Source organism: Panthera leo, chromosome B2, assembly GCF_018350215.1.
Source record: "Panthera leo isolate Ple1 chromosome B2, P.leo_Ple1_pat1.1, whole genome shotgun sequence".
Lineage (NCBI taxonomy): Eukaryota > Metazoa > Chordata > Mammalia > Carnivora > Felidae > Panthera > Panthera leo.
Genome location: NC_056683.1, coordinates 97,962,449 through 97,986,647, shown reverse-complemented (window position 1 = coordinate 97,986,647; position 24,199 = coordinate 97,962,449). Strand labels below are relative to the sequence as shown.

Sequence of the window (24,199 nt, the reverse complement as noted above, 5' to 3'; positions counted from 1 at the left end):
TGCCATCTCCCCTCTATCAATAGAACTGTGTCTAATACCATGTGAAAAAAGGGGTCTCAAGATGATACTCAATACTTTTAGCACTAAATCCTCTTTTATTTCCCTCCTTTCCATGGACTCCATATTTTGAAAGATTTTTCTACCAAATGTTCAGTAAATATTTTCCTGTCTAACTTGATACCACATTAGCCTCCAGCCCAAGCTCCAAGCTGCAGGAAGAGACGAAGAAACATGATATAAAGGAAGAATAGGGCTCCGGAGTCTGAAAAACTGCACAGATCCAAGTTCTGCTACAATAAGCTGTGTGACCCTGGGCAAGTTATGCAACTTCTGTGAATCTTTATTTCCTCCTCTGTAAAAATGGGGGAAATTATTTCTACCCACAGAGTTGGCACATGGTGAGAACTCAACCAGAGCAAATTTCCTCTCCCCCTTATCTCAGTTCTTAGAATTCCAGAATTTCTTAAAAAAAGAAAGAAGCGGGGCGCCTGGGTGGCTCAGTCCATTAAGTGTCCGACTTCAGCTCAGGTCATGATCTCACAGTCCGTGAGTTCTAGCCCCGCGTCGGGCTCTGTGCTGACCGCTCAGAGCCTGGAGCCTGCTTCAGATTCTGTGTCTTCCTCTCTCTCTGTCCCTCCCCTGCTCATGCTCTGTCTCTCTCGGTCTCAAAAATAAATAAAAACATTAAAAAAATTTTAAAAAGAAAGAAGTTTGACATTTTGTTTACTTGCAAAGCTTTGGGGCAAATGTGTCTTTTTCATCATGCCTTTCGAAACATTGGTAACAGGTCATGGGTTCCCATCGCAACTCAATCAGACGCCTCATTTGATAAACCCTGGCCTGTGTCTTCTGCTAGGGTGGGTCTGACCAGCACAGCTTGCCCAATAGCACTCAAGAAACAGGGAAACGCTGTTTAAATCAGGGTGTGGCAAAATCTTTCTTAAAAGGTCAGATAGTAAACATTTTCAGCTTTGTGGATCATATGGTCTCTTGTGCAACTACTCAGTTCTGTGTGGAAGCAGTCTAAGATAATTTACAAATGAATAGGCATGACTATGTTTCAAAAACCTTCATTTATGGACACTGAAATTTGAATTCCATATAATTTTCATGAGTCACAAAATACTACTCTTTTCTTGAAATTTTTCCCCCAACCATTTAAAGATGTAAAAGCCATCCTTAGCCCACAGGCCATACAAAAATCAGGCCTATGACAGAAGTTTGCTGACCCCTGACTTACATAGTTACGATGGATTAGAACCACTGTACCACCCAAGCATTTACTTTCAATACAAATGATTACATCACCTGAAATTAAGGACAAGCTCACTTCTCAGGCATTTCTTGCACTGGCTAATAAATAACTTCTAAAGGTTGTTGGACATGTGCAGAGGTGACAGGCCCTGGGCAACGTGGTTCCAATGGTATTAGAGAACAATACCAATTTCTACCAGGAGCTTGGTAGGTGATGTGGTTTGGAGTGATGGTAGGGTCCGGAGCCAATGGTCAACAAAGAATTCTTGAGACAACTTAGGTGCAAAAAGGTGGTTTTGTTAAAGATTTAAAGAAAAATCTTTCAAAAGACCTGTGGGAAGGAAGAGCTGCCTGGGGATTGTGAGGAGAGACTGATTATACACCTGGGAGTTGGGAGAGATAAAGTCCAGGGGAAGTTTCCAAAGGTATTTTCACATGGTAAAGAAGACTCATGGATACTGGAGGCCTAGCTATTGTCAAGCGAAGGTTGTTTTTCCCCCTAGCAAAGTATTAACATGAAGACAGTAGGGAGTTCCTGGAGAAATGTTATACTCTGCTTGCCTCAAGTATTTATCAAAGGGCTGCAGGTCATAAGGAAATTTAATTTTATCTGCCATTTCCTTTTGCCTTTGTTTCCTGCATCAGAGGGCAGGTTGACAGGGGCAGAGTGAGACTTCTGTGCTTAGACTGCATCTACCCTGCAACCAGAGCTAATTATGCCACATAGAAGCAGGAGCCAGATATTAGGTGATTAATAGGCCACTATCTTGATGTCCTTGAGCTACATCCTTCCTCAATTTCCCCCAGTCGATAGAAGCATGTTGCTCTCATTCCAGGTAAAAGTTCAGTTCTTTCTTTTCAAATTCTGGAGAAGTCTTGAGTTTCTATAAGCAAAAACTTCCCTTGGGTAAACAGTCATGTTTGCTCAGAGTTATGAACTCTGGGGAAGGGTGAGGGAACTTCCCTGTCCTTCCTGCCTCTTGATTATCTAAGGACTTTTCCTTGTTTGCAGGTTTAGCAGTGAAATCATCAAGTGGGATGACATTTATCCCTTGGCTTCTCTTTTCCTCCTGTTCACTGCCTTCTTTCCAGAGTCTATTTTTCGATCCACACTGCTGTCTGGCATCCATCCTAGTTCTAAGACTTTAGAGTCAAATGCACCTAGGTTCTACTTGTAGTCTGCCACTTACTAACTGTGCGATTCCAAATACACACAAGCCCGGAAGAGCTCTGAAGATAAAGGCTGGAGGAAATGTGATGAATAAAGGCCTAGTGGAGACATACCGTCCCGAGTGGTTCCCTCCAAAGTCTTTTGAAAAATATACTGAATATACTGAAACCAGACATAGAACACAGTGCCCTCTATTCCTGAGCACTGAGTGTGCCAGGACAAAGGAAGCCCCTCAAAGGAATTCCTAGGGGAAGCAGAATGGTTCCTCTGGGAGAACAGTAGCAAGCTGAACCCTGCACAGCTGGAATCCAAACAGAACCTCGGGGGTATAGCTCTGTCTTCACCCTATGTGAATTCCTTCCGAATTCTGACCTGGGGTTTCAGAGTCAGAGGACTAATGAATGGCCATCCTGAAAAAATTGGAGCCTTTATATTCTACCTGCTCAACTAAGCTACAGCTCAGAAAGTTGTTTATCAATAAAAAAGAAATCAATTCGTCCAATTGTTTTCTTCTGCTGAATTAATTTGAATCCAGAGATCCTTGATGCTCAGAGTAAAGAAAATGCAGAGTAGGAAGAGAAAATACAGTTCAGTTCAAACCCTACATTTACATCCTCTATGGATACCCATGCTAGTAGTGAAATGTGATTATAATCCACAGGTAAGAGCACAGCCTCCTGAGGTCTTCCTCCTTGGCTAAATACTTATACTGGGAATTAATCAAAGGAAGTTAATTGATATTGATGATTTAAGAGTAAGCAGAGACTCTTAGGCCTGACCTCTTCCCTTCCCATACAAAACTTATTATTTATCCTAGAAACAGTGTGACTCTCAGTCCCAACTAATTTTCTCATCAGTCATGATTAATTAACCAGATAGACATTCTTTTTTGTATGCAGAACACTTAATACCCACAATTTATTTATTTGAATTTATAAATTTAACTCAGCCAGTTCCACTGGCTTCACACGTGCAGTGAAAATTCTGTTCTTTTGAAAGGTGATTAAGGGCTGAAAAACATAAACAAAACTCTTAGAATCATCTTCAGAGGTATGAAAAACATCATTCCCAATTCAACAACCTGAACATTGAAAGCAGTGATTGTTGTGCAAACTAACTGTATTTAAGGCACATTTAATAACATTGAGAATATTATGATCGGACAAGAACACACGCTGCTTGGACAGCCTTTGCAGCAGAATGCTTTTGGTAGCCACAGTGCTCTGGCTCAGGTTGTGCCCTATTTTAAGCTCGGTATTCAATCTTGCCAAGAGTGGCCACCCCCAGTGGTCACTCAGAAGCACCTGCCCTACACAATGAACTGGACAGGATCCGGCGCTCCAGCCCTTACCGGATGAGGTGCCGCACCGCAGCATCAAACTGCAAAAATATAACCTCCCTTCGAAGGAGGAGTGCCTGGGACACGTGGGCAGGGTCCTGGGGGCTCTGGAGGCTGTCAATCATTTTCTGCAGTTCTTGAAGCTCAGACCCTGGAAGATGGATGACATTTTCGTCAGGTAGTGTGACCTACAGGCTACCGTGGCTAACCTAATGAGCCATCATTCACCTCCAAAGCTAACTTTTTACCTAAATGTACTTCTCTTTGTTTGTGAACATGCTAATTATATGTTTTGCAAGACTAGCAAAGTTATATTGTAGAGCCCAAGGTCTGATTTATCTTCCCTTCCTTCCTTCCTCCCTCAATAAGATAAAAATTTGCTTTGCTTTTCAGAATAAGAACATGCTGTTGAATGAGAGTTTTAAATTTTACAAGGCTATAGCCTCTAGACTGAATAAAAGAATGACAAGGAATGGGAAAGTATAGGTCTCAGTAGAGCTGTTAGGGGCTTGAAGTTATTATAGATTACAAACCAGCATTCATTTCCCACAACCATGCCATACAAATCAGCCTCTCTGTCACTGGCTCATTCTCTCACTGGCTCATGGATTAAAGACTCAAGACCATCTAAGGCAAGCAAGAAATATGCATACCCATATGTGTGCATGTGCGCACACACACGCACACACCTTCTTCTAGGAGATTATCATCATTTTAGGAGGTGTGAGAGATCCTAAACTGACTTGTTTCTTGGATCCTTACTGCAAAAGTGGACTGGACATAAGTAGACTTTCATGTGTTTTGAATGGAAATCTAAGTTAGGGACCTTTTGCAACACTCAGTACTGGGTTGAAGAAACTGGCCTGGGTATAGATGACTTAATAGCATCTCTATTATTGGCCCAGGAGAGGAGTTAGTCAGAATGGGAGAGCAAAGCAAGAAAATGATGAGTCCTTAGGGAGCACTAGTAGGGTAGTAGGTGGGCCCACACTTCCAGGGCTATTGGAATGTCAGCTGATCTGAAATGTTCGCCAACTCCCAGCGAGGACAGTGATAGCTTTCTAGTTGAGAGGACATCACAGTTATGGGAAGAAGACTATGGAAACTGATCTCTGTGCCTGATATGTAGCCCAAGGCAGAAGACAGATGGGATATTCATGAGGCATTTGCAGAGTTACTCTCTCAATAGCTTGTCCAGTCTTGAGCAGCCTTCTACCCTATCTGGCCTGGCATTGGATTTCTTCCCACATTTCTAGATGAAAGAGGAATTGAGGGAATGGGGAAGCTGTCCATGAGAGCCTGACCAGGGCAGAACCAGGACTGAGAATAGTTGCTAACACTTGTGATATATGCTTTTGGCTTTAGGAAAACATGAGAAGTCCAGATTTCATATCCATTCCATTACATAGAAGAGAAAAATGGTTTTTAGGTACTTTTCCAGCCACTGCAAAATTGGACGCAATCACCAAAATTTTTATGACTCCTCTATAAATCTGATGGCCATATCGGACTGAAAAGAAACTTCCTCCAGAAGAGGAGTCATGTTAGAGTGAACTGCACAAGAATTTTGGTGGTGGATGGAAGCCCTATTTAGTGGTAATCAGTGAACCTTATTTGTTCAAGGCCTAGTGGGACGGTCTGCAAGCATTACATGCTGTCAGGTGAAGTAGCAACCAGGGGGGAATGGTTTATAATCCTCTGCCATGACAATGAAAAAGGAATATAAAGTTGTATATATCCCGCGATTAAAGCTCTGTTAAATGTAAAGTGTGTTTGGACAAGGGCTAGAAGGCAGTAAAGGTAAATAAAAATATCTCACTTGTTAGAATGGTTGGATTGCAGGTAATTGTTCTCTTTTCATTATTTCCATTATTGTTTATATACGTGATGTGTGTGCATGTTTATATGATCACTTCCCAGCAAAATTGTTCTGTGTTGATAGGTAGTATTATCATTAAAACACAGATGCAGAGGTGGGGACTACCCTTTCTTTGTTATTAACTGACTTTACCATCCTCATTTAGGCTTCCCTTGTCTCATGGCATCAAGCAGCTGCTTGGTGGGAGGGGAGGTGGCTGGCGGGCAGGGCAGACAGCCTGACTGTGAGGATGGGGCAGATGGTTAGCATGTAGTTGTGGTGGGGAGGTTGGGAGGAGACCCTGAGCCAGGAAACATCAGGAAACAAATGAGACTTCCCCAGGAGGGTCTTATTTGGGAAATCAGAGAGAGAGAGAAGTGGGGGCAGGGGGAGGGGTGAGGTGGAAATCATAGTGGCCCTGTCTCCATGTGAATACTCAGAGCCAGCACACTTTGTTCTCAGCTTGTCTCTAGAGTTTCTGAAACTCTAAGTTTAGTGGACAGTATTTGGGCTTTAATTGGCCTCCTAAACCTTTACAAGGAAATCACAGTGTAAACTCCCACAGGCTGATTACATCCTCTGCTGACTCCAAAGGGAGTTGCTGACTTTCAGGGAAGGAAAGGATTGGGCAGGTCCACAGAGCTGGTGCACAGTGTCTAAGAGCTGCTTCCTCAGTCAAATGGCAGGGCCAAAGCTGAGATCTGGAGGGTCCCCTTAAAAATTATTTTAAAGCATATGAGCCCACAAAAGTCAAACTCCAAATAGCTTGGCAATAGCCAAGAGGAGGTGGGCAAGGATATGAACAGACCCATCTCTTTTCACCTTAGCTCTCCTTGTCTCCTCTGGGAAGCAGGCCAGGAACTGAGCAACCTAGGCTTTTTAAAAAGATGATTATCACAGAGTGGGATTTTTCTTTTTTTAGTTCAGTTTGCTCTTTATCTATTTTCAGCAGAGTATGCAAAACTTTGCACATTCTCCCTGGAGCACAAATGTTTTTGCTGGCAACATGACAGGGTGCATGCCTCTAATTGCACACCTTGGAAAGCCTGGGCCCCACATGTTTCAATGGTTTCTGGTTCATAAGCATATAAATAGTAAGAAACCAATTTCCTTCATCCTGAATTCCAGGTCCTCAACAATTTGGCCTCATTTCCTACTGTTCCTCAGTATCACACCAGTAGGTACGCCATTCTCTGGACTAGCCATGTGCAGTCTGCCTGTCACCTTTGCCAGAGTCCTTTTCTTGTCTTACCAGGACCATCCCTCCTAGCCTTCTCCATTGATTCTAGTGAGGGCAAGTACCCCCCACATCACTTTCCCCACAGGCTCTGCTCTCCCAGCTGCTGTAGAAGTTCCTATGCAGCCTCTATGGAAAGATGACTCTGGCTCTATCTAGGCTTCTATCTCATCTCCGTGTGTCTCAAGGACAGGGATGGCATTCTTTCTCCTGTCCCTCATCTAAAGCCCGGTCCCCATACCCTCCCCAAATCTAGCAGCTCCTCTAAGAGTGTCTTAGTTTATTTTCTGAGTAAACCCCTTTTATAACAGTCCCCGAATTAGTAAAAGGAAAGGCTCTAAGCATGCTTTGGAACTTCTTTCTTCTCTTGATTCTTACATGGAAGATTTGCTAGTAGTTTTGCAATCTCATTAGCCTGTGAAAATTCTGTGTTTTCTGCTGAGTCAGCATCAATCCATCCCTTCTTCATGCTGCCTGTCCTCAGATACAGGCATCAATCTTCCTCCAGGATCACCACTCATACGCTCCCCTAGGGTCTCCTATCTGAATGTTTACAGATTCCTTCCGTGCTCATTAGCACAATGCAAATCTACCAGCAAACAAATCAGGGTCTCCCGCAAACATATTTCCTTTATACACTGGCCAGAGAGGAATAGATTCAGAGTATATTACACTTGTTTGAAGACCACTAGGTTAGAATAGGCATATTATTAGCTCATTTTGTTGGCTCTTCTCATCCTTTAAAATCCTTGGCTACATGGGGTTAAGCATCTGACTTCGGCTCAGGTCATGATCTCATGGTTCATGGGTTTGAATGAACCCGTGCGGCAGGCTCTGTGCTGACAGCTCAGAGCCTGGAGCCTGCTTCAGATTCTGTGTCTCCCTCTCTCTTTGCCCCTCTCCTGCTCGTGCTCTCTCTCAGTCTCTCAAAAATAAATAAACGTCAAAAAATATTAAAATCCTTGGCTACTCTGTTACAATATGTTATCACATTTACATTAACTAATGACGTAATTTGACTGGGAGTCAAATTATTAAAATAACAAGATCAGTATCCCTACTTTTGATTAACCCAGCTTACTAAGCATTTCAGAGTCTTTAATTTACCTTGTGCATTTATCTTAGAACTTAGTGCTTAGTTAGGGTTTATGGATTAGCACTTGGCAAATAAAACTAAAGCCTCAATCATTCTTACTTCAGGACCATCAGGCTACTGTCAGCTCACAGAGGACTGTCTGCAAGAATTCTTGACAAAAAATGCTTGGTTCTGACCTTGCCATGTTAGCTCACATAGGCCAGAAAGGGAATGAAATAAAACTATTGTGCAGTAGGGGGATGTACATTCTTGTAGAAATTTTACAGAGATTTTAATCCACAGAACATCTCCATGAAACAGGTATTATCATCCCCATTTTATAGATGGACAAAGATCCACAGAATAAAATGTCCAGCTTCCAGTAACCAAGTGGCCGATACAGGGTAAAAAGCCAGGCTTGCCACTCTTGACTTGCTTTACCTTGTGGATTAGCCTATAAATGTGGAATTAATTAGTTTGGAGACACTATATTATGATGTTTTGCCCTTTGCCCTTCTTCTCACTGTCATTTATGAAAAAATATTTTAGTTCTGTCTTTCCAAGTATTAAGAGCTTCATATTAATTAACTAGATGGGAGAAATCTTTTTACAATGTGTGAGCATATCAAGTTATCACATTGTACACTTTAAATAGCTTACAATTTTATTTGCCAATTATACTGCAGTAAAGTTGGGGCAGTGGGGGTGCAGGAAGAGCTTCATAGAATTTCAAGCGAATATTGAAGGTGATTTGAATCACCTTTAATCACTTACCAATGCCCTCAGTTCCTCCCCAGTCACCTTTCAAAGGGTTAGCACTTAGAGGAAATTTAAAACATGTTGAGCAATTTCCAAGTTTAGCAAAACTGAAAAGGTAGGCCACAATGTCATGGAGAGGGGCTATCAGCTGTAGAGTTAGCTTTAAGGCTTGAAAAGCTGCCTGTGGGTATAACCAACACAAAGAAATATTAAGAAGTTTCTAAGACACATATAAAAATATATGAGCATTGATGGGGATAATATCTTTGAATAAGAATATTGGTTAAACATTTTCACGATATAATATAGGATAATAATTACAGGTTAATATCTAAAAAACAGAACAACAAAACTATTCATGAACCAGGGTATATGCCTTTGGACAAGGTAAGTCCTGGAGTGAGGCATTTAAAGCAATATGTTTCTCTTTGTTTAAAACCACAGTGACCATAAACACAGCACAATGTGTTTGTATGACCACTGATAGGTTACAAGGATCACAAATAAATTCCTAGCAGGAACCCATATTCAGACAACATTGCCCTGAGGGAATACCTATAAGCAAAGCATAGATATTTTTCAATGTATTTTAAACATGCCACCTAAACCCTGGATCTTAAATATTAATGTTCAAGTGAAGAAAAAGTAGAAACGTATGATCTAACTGAAAGAAGGTAGTATTTTTATGTATATCTCAAAAACACATAAAATTCTTCAGTGAAAGAAAGAGTGGTTGTATTTTTAATTATTTGAGGAACCTCCACACTGTTTTCCATCATGGCTGTATCAACTTACATTCCCATTCACAGTATACAAGTGTTCCCTTTTCTTCACATCCTTGATAACACTTGGTGGTCTCTTGTGTTTTGACAATGGCCCTCCTAACAGGTGTGAGGTGATCTCTCATTGTGGTTTTGATTTGCATCTCTCTGATGAGTAGTGCTGTTGAGCACCTTTTCATATGCCTATTGGCCATGTGTAGGTCTTCTTTGGAAAAATATCTATTCAGGGCCTCTGCCCATTTTAAAATCAGATTTTATTGTTGTTTAGTTGTGGAGTTCCTTACATATTTTAGGTACTACCCCCTTATCAGATACATAGTTTGCAAATATTTCTCCCATTCTGTAAGTTTCCTTTTATTTTTGTTATTTCCTTTGTTAAGCAGAAGCTTTTTAGTTTGGGGGTAGCTCTGCTTATTTATTTTTGCTTTTGTTGCCCATGCTTTTGGTGTTATATCCAAAAAGTCATCACCAAGACCAATGTCAAGGAGCTTTTCCCATTCTCCTCCGAGAGTTTCTGATGTTATTTTTAGTCTCTAATCCACTTCAACTTAATTTTTGTGAGAGGTGAAAGATTTTGTGAGGGGTCCAGTTTCATTCTTTGGCATGTACAACTACTATATGATCCTCTCACTTCTGGGTATGTATCCAAAATCAGTATCTCAAAAGAGATTACTACACTCTCATGTCTATTGCGGCATTGCTCATAATAGCCAAGCTATGGAAATAATGGAAGTGCCCAGTGGATGGATAAATGGATAAAAAAAATGTGAAACACACACACAGAGAAATATTATTCAGACATGAACAAAAAAAGAAACCCTGCCATTTGCAACAACATGGATGAACCTGGAGAATATTATGGTAAGTAAAATAAGCCAGATAGGAAAGACACATATGGTACAATGTCACTTATATATGGAATCTAAAAAAACAAGAAGTTGAGCTCATAGAAATGTGGTTACCAAGGGGTAGGAAATGGATGGGTGTTGGTCAAAGGGTACAAATTTTCAGTTAGAAGATGAATAAATTCTGAGGATCTAATGTACAGCATTGTACCTAGAGTTAATAATAATGTATTGCATATCTGGAAGTTGTTAGCAGAGTAGGTAAGTATTCTTACCACATACAAAAGAAGGTAACTATGTGAGGTGATTGGTATGTTCATTAATTATGGTAATCATTTCACATTGTACACATATGTCATATTGTACACTTTATTTATTTATTTTTTTTAACGTTTTATTTTTTATTTTTGAGACAGAGAGAGACAGAGCATGAATGGGGGAGGGGCAGAGAGAGGGAGACACAGAATCGGAAACAGGCTCCAGGCTCTGAGCCATCAGCCCAGAGCCTGACGCGGGGCTCGAACTCACGGACCGCGAGATCGTGACCTGAGCTGAAGTCGGCCGCTTAACCGACTGAGCCACCCAGGCGCCCCTCATATTGTACACTTTAAATATATACAGTTTATTTAGTAGTTATATCTCAATAAAGCTGGGGTATGGGGAAAGAAAGGGTAAGAAACCTAGGTTGTTAAATAGGTGTTCACTTACATAGAAAAATTAGAATGTTTCCAAATTGCCATTTTTCAACACTGTACTTAGTAAATACATGAGTGCCCTGTGCATTTCTAGATCTATTCCTTTTTTTTTTTTTAATGGTTACCAGTAAGATAGGCACACAGAGCAACCCCTCAAAAAATAGGCTGATTACCAGGATTGTGATCTCGACCTGTCATTAGCTTCAGGACATCAGAGTGGCGTTTTCATGAAGGGTTTGGGAGGAAATTGAGGATTAATAAGGAGTGTGGGAAGCTTGAATTGTGTTCATTAATGACCAGGGAGAAACAGAACTCAGAAAATAATAAGGCCTAAGAGAAATAATAATAAAGCAGGCAAGAATATTGGGGGGCTGTGTGAAGATTTCAGTTATTAGATATCCCTGGAAAAAAAATAAGAGATGTTCTCTGAAATTGATGTGCTTATTAACCACAAGACATTAAAAAACAAAAAAAACAACAACAACAAAACAAAAAACTCAGCCAGTTTTCATTCTGGTACACATAAAAAAAAAAAATACAAACCTTTTCTGGCAGAGTTTTGAACATAACCAGCACTTCAGAAGGATGTGGTATGAACCATATATTGAGGAAGACTTTCCCGTCAGCAGACAGCAAACATCGTGGCCGGGGCTGAAAACTCCTGCAGCATTATAAGAAAGTTTGGGTAGGCACAGCATTTCTCTCTAAAAAAGAGGTGGCCCCAGCGTGAACTATTTATATCACTGCCCTTCAGCCGCAGCGCCAGAGTCTGGATTGTGGTGACACATGAGCCGGGCGTCGGAGCCTGGGCCAGCAGGCCTCCATTCCAGGCCGCTCACAGGTGGCCCTGGCTATAAATAACTGTGGAGAAGAGCAGTGGGGCTGCTTTTAGACTCAGCTGTGCTGGCGGAAGGAGTGGGCACGGAGCGAGGGAGAGGTGAGGTAAGAAAGCAAAGGGAGAACGTGAATTAGGTGGCTAACACCATTCTAGGCGCTACATGTTTTCTCACTTAATTCTTATGACAACCTTGGAATGTACCTCTTTTGTTCTTTTACAGATGAGGAAACAGAGGCACTCTGAGATCTTGCCTGTCCAGCTCCTAAGAGATGAAGTTTGAGATTTAAATGCAGATCTGTCCGGGTCTAGAATCCAGGCTCTAGAGACCAGCCTCTATTTTCCTCCCTAGCCTGCCATGTTTTTTGCCAGGTTCTCCAGACTCTTGCCTTCTTTTCCTTCTTTTCCCTCTGTGCTCTCCTCTTCCTCCGAATACCTTATTATTTGTAGGCAGCAGTATAGCTGTCTCTTTGTTGCAGGTTTATGTACAAACACATAATTCACGTATGTCTGGTTTAAGAATTTACACAAGCCCAGCTACCTACTACCTGGCCTGAGGAATAGAATGTCGCCAGCTCCTTTGATGGCCCTCTGAGAAATCACCATCCTGAATTTTACATTAACCAATGCTAGCTTTTCCTTGTAGTTTTACCACAGGTGGATAAACCATTAAAAGATTATCTTGTTGGGTTTTGCCTGTTTTCGACCTTCATACCAATGGAAGCTCGTGATCTTTGTATTATACCCACTGGAGGAAGCTGGCATCTTGACTTGGTTTCTATATCATCTCAGGACTTAAGTGGCCCACTGTAACAGAGGGTGGGGTGAGGGAGCGGTTTCCCATTTGAATGGATTCGATGCCTTTATGTCTGTGTTCATCTGGTGTGAAAATGGTGCTATGGGCAGTTAACAGGTGTGGGTTCTAGCATCAGAGGACCCCATTTTGAGACCAACTTCCATCACCCACAGCTGTGTGGCCTTAGATGAATTACCATCTGAGTCTTTTCATACATAAAATGGGGATAATGATTCCTAACTCACAGGATTGGTGTAAGGAATACTTTTTTTAAGTACCAAAAAACAAACTAAAGATAAAAAAGAGTGCCAAGCATGTGAAAAGTATTTTATAAATTGTGAGGTGCTATACAAAGTTTGTTATCATAATTTATATTATAACATAAAGTTTGTCTAGCAAAGTGGCCAAGGCTGGGTGGGGAGCAAGGGATGCTTATGGCCTGGTAGAGGGACACATAGGAACCCCCAGGGTTATTTGTCAAGAAGTAGGAACCTGTCCATGCTAATGAGAGGATGTCGTAGAATTGAGGGTGACAGGGAAAGGCCAGAGACTAGTGCCACCTCAGGCCTGTCTTGGTTACGCTAGACAAGGCAGTCCTCACAGACAGACAGACAGCGGAAGGAGGTGTGCAGTGGGTGTGGAGCCCCCACCCTCACATCGTTCCCTGCCCAGGGCCCCTGGGGTCCACCTCAGCCTTCTACTCTCCCCCTAGTCCTGGACAGCTGTGTTCACTCTCTGGCCAAAACCACCATCTATTTGCCAGTGACATCTGACTTCTCATTTGCACACCTGGTCCCCTCCACAGCTCCAGGCTTCCAACTTGCTTCCTTTTGGCTGGCAGTGCTTCAGGTCATCTCAAGCAAAAAAAAAAAAAGCAAGAACTGAACTCCTTACCCTCTTCCACCCCAGTCCTGTGTCTCCTCCCATGTTAAAAGAACCACAACCCCCAGTCCCAAAAACCAGAAATCAAGGAGTCATTTTTAGACCCTCCCTCCTCCTTTACTCCTCAGGTCCTACTGATTTCATGATCCCCTCATACTTGTACCCGGTTTTCATTCCCACTTCCATTGTCGATAGCAAGGACTCTCAGTGGGAGGGTCTCACCTTCTATGGGACATTTTGGAAACCATAGGGGTGGTTTTTGGCTCTTGTTACCGTTTCTGGGTCACTGGGAGAGATTCAGATGACCCCTTCCACTTAAGTAAAATGTAATTCATTTTACCTGAGGGCTGAATGTTTTCAATATCAAACATTCTGAGTATGAGACTTTAAAAATCATTACAACTCTACATGAGGTGAATCATTGGCTTTAAACCTACCTTTCAAGTCTCAGGGTTTTAATCAGGTAATTTGAAGCTTGGGAACAAAGGATGGTGTTAGTTTGGAGAATTTCCCTTATTTCAGCAACCACAAAGTCAGACTATCCTGTCCTGCAGCAGATCAAAGTCAGTGTATAATCCAGTCTTATCTCTATTGTTCAGTTCACAATGTCCAAAGGTGCCCCAAAGAAACATCGAATAACAACAATAAAAAGTCACCAGGCCTGTGGCTGAGCACACAGAGGTTGCAGGCCAAGGGGCTGGCAGCAGCAGCATGGCTGAACCAGTCCTTAGCCTCTGAGGAGCATATAGATCCCAGGAGCTGCAGGGCCCTCTTCCAAGTGTTATCCTGTATTTCTCATCCACTATGTCCTTCCATTTCCACCCCTGCCTGCAGCTGAGGAAGGGCAGAGAGAGTAGCAGGAAGTTTTGGTTCCAAAGTTCAGGAGTTTAGCCTGGTTTTCAGCCCTACAAGGAGGATTCCTCCCCTTACTGGTAGATGACCCATCAATTCCCCAGCCTGCCAGTTCCTTGACCTGCTCAATATCATCCCCCTTAAACTTAATTCTCCTTTAGCCACTCACTTGGGGGCCACATTCCAGACCTTGTCATTACTTGGGACCACATCACCTCCAAAGACTTAAACTCAACATCCTAAGTTCCCATATCAACCTTTTATCCCTGTTTTTTCACTCACTCACTCTCAATAAACCTCCTTTATCCCCCCAAACATATGCTCCGTGATGTCATCCAGCCCTTTGGTCCTTCCCTCAGCCCTTCCATCTGTCAGTTCCATTTTGAATTCACTCCCTTCCCTGCCCAGACTGGGTCTTGCGGTCAAGCACAGGAAACTTCCAGTCTCTACTTCTTTGTACTCACTACCCAGCTACCTAGCAAAAGCCCAGCTCTGAATCCCACCAGCTATTATGCTTTCTGCTTCTAGTTGCATTCTGCTGAGCACAGCTGGAGGAGATCATACCACTAATTGCACTGATACAACAACAAGTAAATGGTTTCCAGCCTGAACAGTGTCACCCCAGGACAACCCTTATTCTTTCTTTTGATCAGCTTTTATGCCCATTTCCTTTTCTAATAATTCCAAGTCTTCTTTCAGCCTCATACCAAACTCCTGCCAGCAGATGATGACAAGGTCTGTTATTACATAATTGAATTAAAGGCTACTGGCTGGAACCCCCCCTACTTCCTGTGGGCCCCTCCCCACCCCCCATCCTCCCGTCAAAGGTGGAGGTACACACCTGGGATATGAAATGAAGGCAGCCACTGCCCTCAAGGTTCTTACATTTCTGAGGCAGCTAGATATGCAAGCATGATTTATGATAGAAGCATGGTGTAATGGAAGTACACTTGACCCTTAAACAACACAGGGGTTAGGGGTTCTGACCCACCTCAAAGGTGAAAATCTGTGCACAGCTTTGCTCCAAAACTTAACTACTAATAGCCTATTATTGATTAGAAACCTCACTGATACATCAACAGTCAATGAACACATATTGTGTATGTCATATGTATTATATACTATATTTTTATAACAAAGGAAGCGAAAGAAAAAATGTTAAGGAAATCATAAAGAAGAGGAAATACATTTATAGCACTCTAATATATTTATTAAAAATCCATGTATAGGGGTGCCTGGGTGGCTCAGTTGGTTGAACGGCCAACTTCGGCTCAGGTCATGATTTCACGGTCCGTGAGTTCGAGCCCCGCGTCGGGCTCTGGGCTGACAGCTCAGAGCCTGGAGCCTGTTTCAGATTCTGTGTCTCCCTCTCTCTGACCCTCCCCCGTTCATGCTCTGTCTCTCTCTGTCTCAAAAATAAACGTTAAAAAAAAATTTAAAAAATCCATGTATAACTGGACCCTTGCATTCAAACTTGTGTTGTTCAAGGGTCAACTGTAGAAGAAAGTGCAGTGAACATCCAGAATAGGAAGTATCTGAGACCTAGTGGGAGATTATTGGACGAATTCACAGCTGAGGCTTCTGAGCTGTGATTCATTATCTCCCTCTCCACATTTCTTCTTCTTCTTCTTTTTTTTTTAATTTTTTTTTTAACGTTTATTTATTTTTGAGACAGAGAGAGACAGAGCATGAATGGGGGAGGGTCAGAGAGAGGGAGACACAGAATCCGAAACAGGCTCCAGGCTCTGAGCTGTCAGCACAGAACCCGACGCAGGGCTCGAACTCACGGACCGCGAGATCATGACCTGAGCCGAAGTCGGCCGCTTAACCAACTGAGCCACCCAGGCGCCCCCCCACATTTCTTCTTAATGGCACTGCCATTTTTTCCCCATTTAAAGAAATTGTAGCAAAATATACATAACATAAAATTGGTCATTGTAACCATTTTTAAGGGTACAGTTCAGTGGCATTAAGTACATTCACGTTGTTGTGTGACTGTCATCACCATCATCTTCAGAACTTTTTTCTATCCTCCAAAATGGCAACTCTGTACCAATTAAATAATAATTGTACTGCCATCTTTTTTTTTTTTTTTTTTTTTTTACCCAAGTCAGAGACTCTGGGCGACACCCTAGATTCCTCTTTTTCCTTTAGCCTCCCATAAATCCAGCACCTGGCCAACTGATTTCACCTCCTAAACATCTCCTGTCTGTACAGTGTCAGTAGCTTGCTCCCCTTTTTCCTGTTGTTGAAAGACAAACACCAGACTTCTGGATCTTGCCCATTGTTCTGTACATTTTACTTCCCATTGCTCATCCCCCCATACCCTGGGTGGGAGCCACTCAAGAGTCCACCTCTCTGTGCTTTCTCCCAGCTTGAACTGAAGTTCTTTTCCTTGTCCACTTGAAACACCAACCACCCTTTAAGACCCAGGTTTAGTATCCCCTTTTCCCTGCAGCCTGCCTTGCTCCCCATCCCCACCTCCCCAATCCTTTAGATAACACTGAACATTTCCTGGTGGATACTTTCATTATACTCTTATCATATCTTATTCTTTATCACAGTGTACTGTAATTACCTATTTCCCCTTGTCTGAAGGGCAAGAACCATGTCTATCCATTGCTGTACAGCACTTGGCACCAAGGTTGCCATGTACTGCTGTTCAGGTTGTGTCCTGAGGCAGCTAGCAGTGGTCAATATCCAGCCTATCTTTTGCTTGCCAAACTCTACACCCTGCCCAGAAGAAGGAGTGCTTTCTTCTAATGTCCATAAAGCACCATATGGGATCATGGTGGCTCTACCTGTCACACAGTAAGCGTTCGATTAATGTTAGTATTCTCTCTCTCCCTTCTTCACTCCTCCATCAGCCAACTGCTCTTGGAGAGTGGCCAAGCATCATCCCAGTATCCAGATTCTAGTCTCTTCTGGAGCCATGAAGAGCAAGGAGCCCTCAACGGACATCTTTCTTGGGAGGAGAACTCCCTCTGGCTCCTCTTCTAGAGAGACTTTGGTTTGAGGATATGGTAGTCTTTGTTAAAACTAAACACAGTACATTACAGCCTTTAAAGGATTAAGTAGTATCTTAGAATTTTAAACCTACCAAATGCATGGGGTTCTTCTGGTTAAGGGATGGCAAACACAAGCAGGGAAGGCACCTTTCCCTTGTCTTTGGCCATGGCAGACATCGCCAATCAATTACAACACTCTCATAAGCTTGGAACATCTCAGAATCCTCAGCAGGGCATTAATTGTTAGAACTGATATTTAAAAGAAAACTTATTTTTTATCTTCCACCTAATCCAACTCCATATTTTAGGAATGCAGTGAGTGAGGACCTCTGTCTTCCATGACCCTCATTCCCCAACCGTGTCCTGGGGACACCTCTAGTTAAACTTGCCCTGGGGTGATCCCCATCTATCATTTCATGAACTTTCTTCAATGGTCCCTTTCTGGGAAGTCTTTCCATAGCAGTTCCATTCCTTGGAATCAACCTCTAGATACCCTAACACTAAAGATCTTAGCATGTTTAACTTCAGAGAGCTGCTTCCATTTCCTCACTCATCAGATGAAGAGTTTGAGGTTCAGAGATTGAAGAGAAGCAATTTGCCTGAGACCTCAGGGCACCTTATGACTAAGCTGGGTAAAGCCTAAATATTCTAACTCCCAGGCCATGGTTCTCTCTACCTCCTTGTGGCTGATGTCCATTTTTATGAATACTCAGTACATGGAACCACAGACTTTGGAGTTAGAAATAATCTTCTATACTACTTCAAGTTTACAAAACTTCCACAAAAGACAGAAGTTCCTTTCTCTATTGCTCCATTTTCTGAGGTGCAGTAAAAGGGGCATGTTAAAGTCTAGATAGTTTAGGGAGCAGGACACAGGTATAGTGGAAAAATACTGAATCTTTATCAGTCACTGCTCATCCACTGCCTGACTATGACTTGGACTCTGGGTGTGTGCTCAGTTTGCTCACACTTTTATTGACCAAACCCTGCCATGAAATTACCACACACTAACTGGCTAGGCTCATTCCCCCTTAAATGTCTGTTTCCCCTAATCTTTAGGAAACACACAGTCATCTAAAATAAACAATAAAGGAATAGAGCAAGACCTGCAAGTTAGAGAGATTTTTTTTTTTCTTTTCTACTTCCTGACCTCATTTGGTTGCTTCAAATAAAACAGATCAGAAACAAAAACAGACTTCCTAAACACAAATGTAGTGAACTTGTGGTTAGAGTTCTGGAAACTATTTTAAAAATTTGATCCCAAACATAGATTAGGCTTACAAATGGCTTCCTTGGCTAGTGGGTAGATGAAATAATGAAACTAAGAAATCTTAGGGGATTATCCTGTGATCTTTCATATGAGAGAAAGACACACTTCAGCCTCATTGGGAAACAGGTGCCCAGTCAAACCCTTCAGCAAAATAGTCAGTCTGCTGAGGTATATTTGCCCTACCCCTCCCTTAAATGCATTCTTCCATTAGGTAAATCCTCAAGTCTACCCAGGTGAATGCACTGCCTGAGCTCATGAGACAAACACTGGTATCCACAAACTGGGTGCCTTATAAGTATAAGGTAGGCCTGGTCGCTATTTTGGTAGCCAGCTGTCAGTCAGTCAAAGGCTTACAAACTCAAGTTTGTTCCTTCTCCAGTACTCTCTAGCCTGTTCTACCATTCCTCCCCCTTTTTTGGTGAGTTCCAACTTACCTGTCACCTCCTCTTTGAATTTCTCCCTGAGGCCCTGGGCTACAGTTAAACACTCCCTCTTGTGCGTCCTCACAGAACATTTCGCATAACTCTAGCAGGTTATCTTTAAAATCTTTGAAGTTACTTTTTTGTTCACAGAGCTTTCCCCCACTAGACTGAATTTACTGCCAGAGTCCATGACTTACTCACCTTCGTAACCCTGGCACATGGTGAAATGTCTGGTACTAAGTAAGCACTAAATAAGTAGTAGTTAAATAATGCATGAAGAAATAAGTGAGCGAAGGAGTGGTCTGATACAAATGTTCTTTCAATTCCCTTTCATCTGTCTGTTCTATGATCATATTTGTTGAATATCACTATTACTTGGCACTAAGCTCTGTACCTTATGGGAAAGAGTAAGGAGGAAACAAGCTTACCCTACAGGATGTTTTGCTCCCCCTTGGAGGCTGCATAACCGTGTAATACCCCCCACCTTTTTTTTTTTTTAAAGGAAATGTGGTCGCTGACTGCACAGGTATGCTAACTCCTCCATCTACTTGAGTGAACTCTAGGCAAGGTGAGTTAAGAATAATTGAGAAACTGGATAAGGCATGAAAAGGAAGTATGGGAGCAGCTCTGCTCTTATCATTTAATATCATTCTACATGCATTGTTTTTTTCTCTGTAAGAGAAATACAGAAGGACAGATTTATCCAAGGCACTGGGGTATCAATGTTGTGTGTGGGGGGTGGGGGGGGTTGGGGGGGTGTTTCTTATTCCTTCTGCTCCATTGGGTAAAATATTTGAAGCCAGGACAGCTCAAGATCAAGTTTACTTATTTGTTTGCTCATTTTAGATGCTGGCTTATGTAAAAAGGTGTGACTGATGAAAATCTCTGGGATCTCCAAGGGAAAACAAAACTACATAGATTGAAAAAGCAGCGAAATAGCCCATAAACAGAGAACTTCTTCTGGGTTCAAATACAAAGATACTGTTATTCTTGGAGTGTTAGCTCTTTCTTCTGCCCTTCTGAACCAAAAGACCAAGGTCAAATGCAGTAAACAAAGCAATTCCCATACCAAATGTAACATGTCTCTTCCTTCTTCCCTGGGAGGCATAGGGTGCGTGGGGGCGGGGGGGTGGGGTGCTGCTGGGAGTAAAAAGCTCTAAAGGAATTTACACACCTGGGGTCAGCCTTGAGGCCCTCCTTGGAGTCTCTCAACCCTTTCTTTTCTCGTGGTTGCCCCACAATGAAAAAGGTGTCCCTGATAGCAGGGAAATCTTCCAGCAGGGCTCTCAGGCTATTGCAGTACGCCATGATCTGACCCCGAAGAGCATAGTGAGACATACGGCAGTTCAGTCTGAAAAGTCAGAAGAGATGATATCCAGAAGGTGAACCAAAGTTTTTGTGTCATTCCTAGAAAGATCTACTTCCTTGAAAGACCTTTCAAAGAGAATAGAGGACCTCATCCAGAAGAAAGTTCTATCTGGGTCAGGTTGCTATTGCCTGAAGGCAGAGGCATGGACCTCTTCAAAGCACCTCCTAGCATTCGCTTCTGATGCTCTTCTGTGTGTCAGAGGATAGTTTGGTTTGGTTTTACCCAAGAGAATTGTGTGTTTATTTAAAAACCAGGGGCGCCTGGGTGGCTCAGTCGGTTAAGCGTCCGACTTCGGCTCGGGTCATGATCTCACGGTTGGTGAGTTCAGGCCCCGCGTCGGGCCCTGTGCTGACAGCTTGGAGCCTGGAGCCTGTTTCGGATTCTGTGTCTCCCTCTCTCTGACCCTCCCCCGTTCATGCTCTGTCTCTCTCTGTCTCAAAAATAAATAAATGTTAAAAAAAAATTAAAAAAAAAAACAAAAAACCAGCCACCTGATTCATTGTCTGGATTTCTGTGTAACACTGCAGTTTATTGACTTCACAGTCAGAGAAATCAGCGTATGTTGTTCATATATACTATACTTACTTCTGACAATATTCAACTATAACGTCTCTCTTGACTTTACCAATTTCATCCTGCGATAAAAGAGAATGACAGTTCTTCTATTAGAAGGTTGGCTATAAAAACTCTCCATTCTAGTACATGTATACATACTTATAGCAAACTTAAGGCAGGAAAAGCCCATGCGGTTGAGATATTCTTTCTGAAGGCCAACTTGCTGTGAGCCTCTGTGGTTCTCTCTCCTTCTTGTAGACCTTGCTGAGTATGCCAAGAATGCAAGACCCTGACTAGTCTTTACCTGGGCCATTTCTCAGGGTTCTGTTTGTAAAGAGCAACCTCAAGGGATAAGGGAATGTCTCCCTCCAGGAAAAATAGTAAGCTTGCCATTTAAAAAGAGGTGGATTCCTCAAGTTCAGTGTCATGAACCCAATGAGTTATGACAACTCAAGCTCAGTGTCATGAACCCATTGGTTGTGACAAAAACCCAGTGCATGAATCTAGGCTCCTCCATGTTGCCCCCTTGGGACTTGGGAGGCAGAGGGAACTGATAGAAACATGAAGCTCATGTCACCTGCTCTGCTGTGAGTCATAAAGTTCTTTGTCCCTGATCTAGGAGTCTTGTGTCTTCTAATCTGACAGGCATTGGATAATCCTGAAGAGCAGTTAATGAGATATAACATTTTTCACTTGGTCAATATTTTTTGAATATTGTAGTAAAAAAGACAATTGAATATCTCAATTACTTATTAAAAGGAGTCCTTTGCCTCCATTATTACTCAGCAGTAATCTAGAAGTCTGGCCTCCCTTACATCCCATTTGTAGAACTGGATTAGGGAAATTTAAGCCTTTCCTTTTCAGTCACAGATAGGGAAAAAGCTTAGAGTTGTAGACTTGTGATTTCTCTCCCAATAACTATATATTAGTCTAATGACTTCCTCCTCAAAAAAAATTAATGAGCAATGAAATGATATTCACAAAATTAAGCAATACTTTTAACTGATTAAAGGCTTAAATTTTATAATATTTTCCAATAGATTATGCTAGCATAAAACCCTTAAATAAAAACATGCATTAACATCTGGAAAACCAGATAACACATAAATTCGATAGTAAGAGCCCTTGCTCACCTGTCTAAACCCCTGAACACCTGTGGGTTATTCAGGAATGGGCTAATGTTCCAGAGCAGGTGTTGAAACTAGTTGTGTTTAGAAAGTGACAAAATAAAATGTGGTCTTGGAAAAGTGTACGTATTTTTAAAAGTAGACTGCAATTACCTTGAATTACTTCCTCTCTATTTCTTATTGAATTCCCTTTTTATAGTTCTTTATATTTTCAATAGTCCTATCTAAATAGGCTGAAAGCAACAGATTACAAGTTAAGAATTTTTATTTGCTCAAATGTAAAACACAATGAGAGCTTTATACTCATTTAATGTGTCCTTCTCACTAAACTCACATGGTTCTTCATTCTGTCAGCCATCGTTTGTTTCCTGAGGAGGAAGGCGTTCAGCATCATGTCCCGCAGCCCCACCTTTTCTAGTTGAATAGACACAAAAGCCTCTGGTGCCCTGACAAGTGAACAGAGACATCTGAGCCCAAGGCAGCAAGTAAGTGGACATATTATAAAAAGACAACTCAACAGCTTGCTGGAGGACAGGTATACCTGGGGATGATACAGGGCCTTGCAACAGAAGAGCTGGTAGCTCTGTCTCCATGCTGTTCATCTTCTTCAAATGTTTACAGTTATAGCCACTGGGGATGCTGATGTGTCCCCACCCTCCTTGGGGCTCCCATGTGCCTGAAGCATGTGTCAGCAATCCCTCCTCTGTTCCAAACTTCATTGCCTGGCTTGGTGTTTGTACTACCCAGGTCCCTTTGTGCCCTCCTGGCCTCTACTGCAGGGGTCCCTAGACTGAAGAGGACTCTCAAGGGTCCTCTTGGCTAGACATATTGGTCTTAAATGTTCCATCCACATGTTAGGACTGTGAACTCTATTCGAACTCTGGCCACGTGTCAGATTAATGGCATCTTGGGTAATAGAGCAGTTTTGCTTACTATTTTTTCCATTTAAAATCTTCCAGAATTAAACTATCATTGGAAATAGTCAGAATATTTATTATAAAATACAAATATCTCTCTCTGTCTTAGTGAAAAGAGGTCAAGACATAATAGGACTTCCCTGATTTACAGCCATCTCTCTGTAGAGGCTGTGCCTTTCTGATAATGCAGCACCATATCATTCTAAGCAATAGTAAAACCCTTGAATAGTAAGGTTAGTTCTGTGTTTTTCAGTTTAAGATAAACACGGAAAGTTTGGAGAGGCCGAGATCCTTGTGTTCTGTCTATATTTGAAAAATATAGAGAGAGGGAAGACAAAGAGAAAGGAGGAAAAAGGAGAAAAGAGGAGAAAAGGGGTTGAAGTAAGGAACCATTGATAACTGTCTTTCATAAACTGTATATTGGAAGAAGTTGAGCCTACTTAGTGTTCATACAAGGTCTTCATCACAAGGTCTTAAAAATTAAACACGTGCTAGTCACTTTGGGAACTTAGGCGTCCTTCAACACCATAATACTATGTTATTAATTGATTTAAAAGAGAACACTTTTGTTATTTTAAACAAATCCCTAGTGAAGTACCTTTTGGTAGCCTGGAATCTTTCCGAAGGATGAGTGAAGGTGTCTGGAACTTTAGGAGTTGGGGCTAACCGCAAGTTTTCTATGCCATTCACAATTCCGGAATTTCTTTTTCTGGCTGGACCCATTCCACCATGATTTCTCAGATCTGAACTTGTTTCCTAAAATGTTTTAAACCGAAGAGAATGGAATCATTAAGTTTGTTGGATTTGTAAGCTCTGTAGTACTGGCTGTGAAATTATCTCACAGCCGCAACTGACCCCAAACACATGTAAATGCTTGAGTATGTGGGGTGGGGACGGGTTGGAGTAGAAGGGAGAGAAGAGAAGGGAAACTGAGGGGAGAAGAAGAGAGAGTAAGAGAAGGAAGGGAAGAGAGATTTTGTACAATCTAAGGGTGAGGGAGTAAGTGTAACTATTTTCCAGAATAAAGTGCAGTTGTCTAAATTGCCCTGAAAAAAGTTCTTCATTCTACAAGTTAGCTAGTTGGAGTGCTCTGTGTAGAGTGGCCTGTTAAGAAATACTGCTGATGGATTTCATGGCTGCAAGGTCTGAAA

At 42.1% G+C, this 24,199-nt stretch overlaps 2 protein-coding genes across 4 annotated transcripts in view; both read right to left on the bottom strand.

Annotated features, from left to right (window-relative positions):
- Positions 1-22,573, bottom strand: part of LOC122220259 (coiled-coil domain-containing protein 162-like) — an 82,191-nt gene extending 59,618 nt beyond the window's left edge. Inside the window, exons 1-6 of the mRNA XM_042939538.1 lie at positions 22,466-22,573; positions 21,035-21,084; positions 20,255-20,431; positions 11,559-11,676; positions 8,709-8,874; positions 3,777-3,915 (exon numbers count right to left, since the gene is read on the bottom strand). Of these exons, the coding sequence (XP_042795472.1) occupies positions 3,777-3,915; positions 8,709-8,874; positions 11,559-11,676; positions 20,255-20,431; positions 21,035-21,084; positions 22,466-22,525 (710 nt within the window). The 5' untranslated portion in view covers positions 22,526-22,573. The remainder of the gene's footprint in view (positions 1-3,776; positions 3,916-8,708; positions 8,875-11,558; positions 11,677-20,254; positions 20,432-21,034; positions 21,085-22,465) is intronic.
- A 763-nt stretch (positions 22,574-23,336) lies between these two features.
- LOC122220247 overlaps positions 23,337-24,199 on the bottom strand; it is a 95,999-nt gene continuing 95,136 nt past the window's right edge. For all 3 annotated transcript variants that reach the window (XM_042939508.1, XM_042939510.1, XM_042939509.1), the window contains one exon: positions 23,337-23,804. In XM_042939508.1, the coding sequence (XP_042795442.1) occupies positions 23,568-23,804 (237 nt within the window). In that variant the 3' untranslated portion in view covers positions 23,337-23,567. The remainder of the gene's footprint in view (positions 23,805-24,199) is intronic.